This window comes from Microtus ochrogaster, unplaced genomic scaffold (genome assembly GCF_000317375.1).
Source record: "Microtus ochrogaster isolate Prairie Vole_2 unplaced genomic scaffold, MicOch1.0 UNK29, whole genome shotgun sequence".
NCBI lineage: Eukaryota > Metazoa > Chordata > Mammalia > Rodentia > Cricetidae > Microtus > Microtus ochrogaster.
The window spans coordinates 3,346,256-3,350,160 of NW_004949127.1; the positions used below are offsets into that span (position 1 = coordinate 3,346,256).

A 3,905-nucleotide genomic window follows, 5' to 3' on the forward strand; every position below is an offset into this window, starting at 1 on the left:
GGAGTGGGAGGCTGGGAGGAGGCGGAAAATTTTTTTTTCTTTCTTAATAAAAAAAAAATAAAAAAAAAATACCCTGACATCATTATAACATCACCTTCATGATGATTTTGGCCTTGCCTCCCTTTTGTACCTATCATGGGAAGAAATACCATAAAAGGAGAGCCAGTCCATCATGGTCTGGGGGAGGAGTCATTCCATAACTATGATACTTATCTCACAAATATTTTAAAACACTTTAAGAACACAATAAAGAACTCATTAGGATGCCCCTTGCCTTTGGGAAGCCCAGTCCAATGTCTCTTTGGAGTATTTATTTTTCTTTGCTAAATAAATTTCTGCTTAAGTTGAAAAAAAAAAAAAAAAGAACAAAGAGAAAACCTGGACTTGCAGAGTCAGAATCTCTGAGGACTCTGGGAATTGCTTTCTGAATCGCTCCTGAAGCTCCTGTCCCTCTTTTACCTGGGATGTCCCTGCTCCTTCTCCTAAGCATCTGTGTAAAGCCCAGGGAGTTCCTGCTTCAAGTTCTTAGATGCTGCTGCCCTAGCAAAGGCCGACTTCAGCGCTTTCCTTTTTCCCTAAGGCTGAAGGCAAGGACATCGGGACCTACAATGGACCAAGCCAGGACTGAGGAAGGACAGCTCTTTAGCTCTGTCTGTCTGTCGTCCGTCCGTCCGTCCATCCATCCATCCATCCATCCATCCATCCATCCATCCATCCATCCATCCATCTACCTACCTACCTATTGGTGTCTTAGTTAAGGTTTTTATTGCAGTGAAGAGACACCATGACCATGGCATACTCTTATAAAGAAAGCATTTAATTGGGGTGGCTCACTTACAGATTCGGAGGTTCAGTCCACTATCATCATGAAGGGGAGCATGGCAGCATGCATGCAGAGGTGGTGCTGGAGCTGAGAGTGTCACATCGTGCAGGCAACAGGAAGACAACTGAAAGTCACGCTGAGGGAAGCTTGAGCAGGAGACCTCAAAGCTGCCAGCACAGTGACACACTTCCTCCAGCAAGGCCACACCTCCTAATGGTGCCACTCCCTTTGGGGGGTCATGTTCTTTCAAACCACCACAATTGGCGTCAGAGCTCATCTGGCATGTTTAAGCCAGCCCTGGGCTCCCAGGCACTGCAGCTTCCCAGATCCCTGACAAGTATAGGTCACGAGACACAGAATGTTTTATGCTCCTCGGGGGAGGGGAGGGAGGGAGTGGGCAAGGTGTCCGGATGCACCTGAAGAGAACAAGGTGACCAAGAGATGTTCCAGTTGTCTGCTGAGCGGTGTGGGATGATTCTAGATGACCCTTCCTCTGCCCGTCAGTAGATTTTATTAAACCCATGAGAATTTGCTGTGACCGAGTTTTGCTGTAGAACCCGAGGAAGTGTCAGAGGTTCCAGTAAAACATGGTGGCGGCTCCAACTGAGTCCTGGGACCCCAGAGGAGCCTACGAGCTTTCGGGGACCCAGAGCAGAGAGCCCAGCAGATAGGACCTAATATTAGAGGACAGGGAGGTCCTTCCATCAACCCCTCAGTGCTGAAACTAAGAACTGAGAAGGAAAGTGGAGACTGTGGTTTGGCTTTATAAATGCAGCGCTAATTACAGCCATTTGTGCAAACTGCTTTCCATTAGTGCTTGATAGCGTGCCATGTGGTATAATAACAGTTCTGCATTGCATGAACTACACGTCAGACCTAGCAGAGCTGTTTGCTTCCTTGCAGCCAATCTTCTCAGGCCTCGTGTGCCTAGTCCAGGCTTTGTGGTTAAAGCACTGGCTACACATACAACGTAGGGAGAATAATAATTATAATAATAAAGGGCGTACACTCATTGTACGGTTAATTCTATCCTTGAAGAGCTAGGGTACCTCCTGCTTGCTTAAATTATATTGTCTAGTTTCGGGAGTCAGGCCAGAGAAGAACAATATAAATTCTTTTTGTATCTGTCCTTTTTTAAATTAGGAGAACAATAAAATGTCTATCACTGAAGCAGCCGGATTCTGCTCACCTCTAAAACGAGTATGCAGAATCACTCCCAGCTGAGGTTAATCACATCTTAATTCCATGCCTTGGGAAGAAGATAAAACAGAGAAACAGCTCCTTAGGGCCCAGCTAATAAAGCCAGGACGGAAAGACACTTGGCCTGCTTCCACCAAGAGGCAGCACAGACGTGAAAGACTATTCTGAGACAGTATGTTCCAACCTTTCACACGCTGCCTGGTGGGCCTGCTCTGCACTGGGCTTAGGCACCGTGATGGTAGGGTGAGGGGAACTCCCAGAAAATACACAAGCTGCTTCTTGCCTCGAGGAGGTGGAACTGTGGGTGAGTAAGACGCACCTAGCTAAAGAGCAAGCAACACTGACACATCCGCCAAGCGGCCTTACTTCTGCAAGTCTTCTGGTCCGCGTTGAGAATGTACCCTTGTTTGCACCTGCAGGTGTACGAGCCGGGTGTGTTGATGCAGAAGTGGGCACAGTTGTGTTCCAAGACACTGCACATGTGGACCGCTGCAAAAGAAGACGGAGAAAGTGAACAGAGACGCCTTCCCTTGGCTTCGTTCTATCCAGCAAATGTGCCTTGGGAGCCCGTGAAGGAGAGGGCTGAACCCAAAAGAAGCAAACTGGAGTCCCTGTCATCAGGGAGGGTCACTGTCTCAGGATGACAAGACACATCCTGATAAATGTGCCAGCAATGAATAAACAAAGGACCATGCCAGCTGAAAGGGGAAGAGCTGGACTGTATGAAATCACTGATATCTGTTTGATTTTGGACCTACAAATACAGAAATTTCAGATTCAATTTATTTATTAAAGATTTATTTATTTATTATGGAGGCCTGCAGGCCAGAAGAGGGCATCTGATCTCATTACAGATGGTTGTGAGCCACCATGTGGTTGCTGGGAATTGAACTCAGGACCTCTGGAAGAGCAGCCAGCACTCTTAACCTCTGAGTCATCTCTCCAGCCCTCAGCTTCAATTGAATAACACCATTTGACAGGCAGAAACATCAGAATTCTGATTCCAGAATGCAACATGGAACCTCGAATAGGCAGAAGTGGAGGGGGTGAGGGAAAGTTGCTGATTAAATAAAGATGTATTAAAGCACCCACAATCTCCCAAGATCATAAAATCTTAGAACAATGTACTTTTAAATCCATATTAAGTATAAAGAAAATTTGGAATAACAATGCATTTAAATGCTTCATAATGTCAAGGTAACTGTGTTTTAATTTTAAATATTTCTGCATTTAGTTTCTTAAAGTACCTAAGCTTCAGACACATAGATTCTTATGTTAGTCTTCCTGGAGCTCATACAATTCTTGTTGTTTGTTAACATCTCCATTTATGACTTTTATCAATCTAGTATAACTTGAGCATATTTAAAATGAACAGGCATTGGTGTTAACAGAACATATTACGTAAGTGTTCTCATAAACAAAAGATGTCCAAATGCGAAAATAGCCTTCTCAAGCTTATACAATATAGGGAACTTTGAGGAGCAGTCCTGTGTTTATCTGAGAGATAGGGAGTAGTCCAGCTTAGCTACACACACCTCTAATATATATCTCTTTGCATCTAAGTAAGAAATGTCATGGCCAAGTGTGTTGGCTAGTTATGTTAATGTGACACACGCTAGGGTCACTTGGGAAGAGTGAACCTCAGCTGAGAAAATGCTCCCCACCAGATTGGCCTGTGGAGTATTTTCTTATGGCTGAGTGATCTGAGGGCCCATCTCTGAGGGAGGAAGAGAGGGAGGGAGGGAGAGAGGGAGGGAGGGAGAGAGGAAGGGAGGAAGGGAGGGAAGGAAGGAAGGAAGGAAGGGCCAATCTCTGAGGGAGGGAGGGAGGAAGGGAGGGAAGGAAGGAAGGAAGGAAGGAAGGAAGGAAGGAAGGAAGGAAG

The 3,905-nt window shown here is 45.6% G+C and overlaps 1 protein-coding gene across 3 annotated transcripts in view; it reads right to left on the reverse strand.

Moving 5' to 3' along the window:
* Matn2 (matrilin 2) overlaps positions 1–3,905 on the reverse strand; it is a 115,701-nt gene that overhangs the window by 61,849 nt on the left and 49,947 nt on the right. For all 3 annotated transcript variants that reach the window (XM_026789780.1, XM_026789779.1, XM_005368141.3), the window contains exon 4: positions 2,390–2,512. In XM_026789780.1, the coding sequence (XP_026645581.1) occupies positions 2,390–2,512 (123 nt within the window). The remainder of the gene's footprint in view (positions 1–2,389; positions 2,513–3,905) is intronic.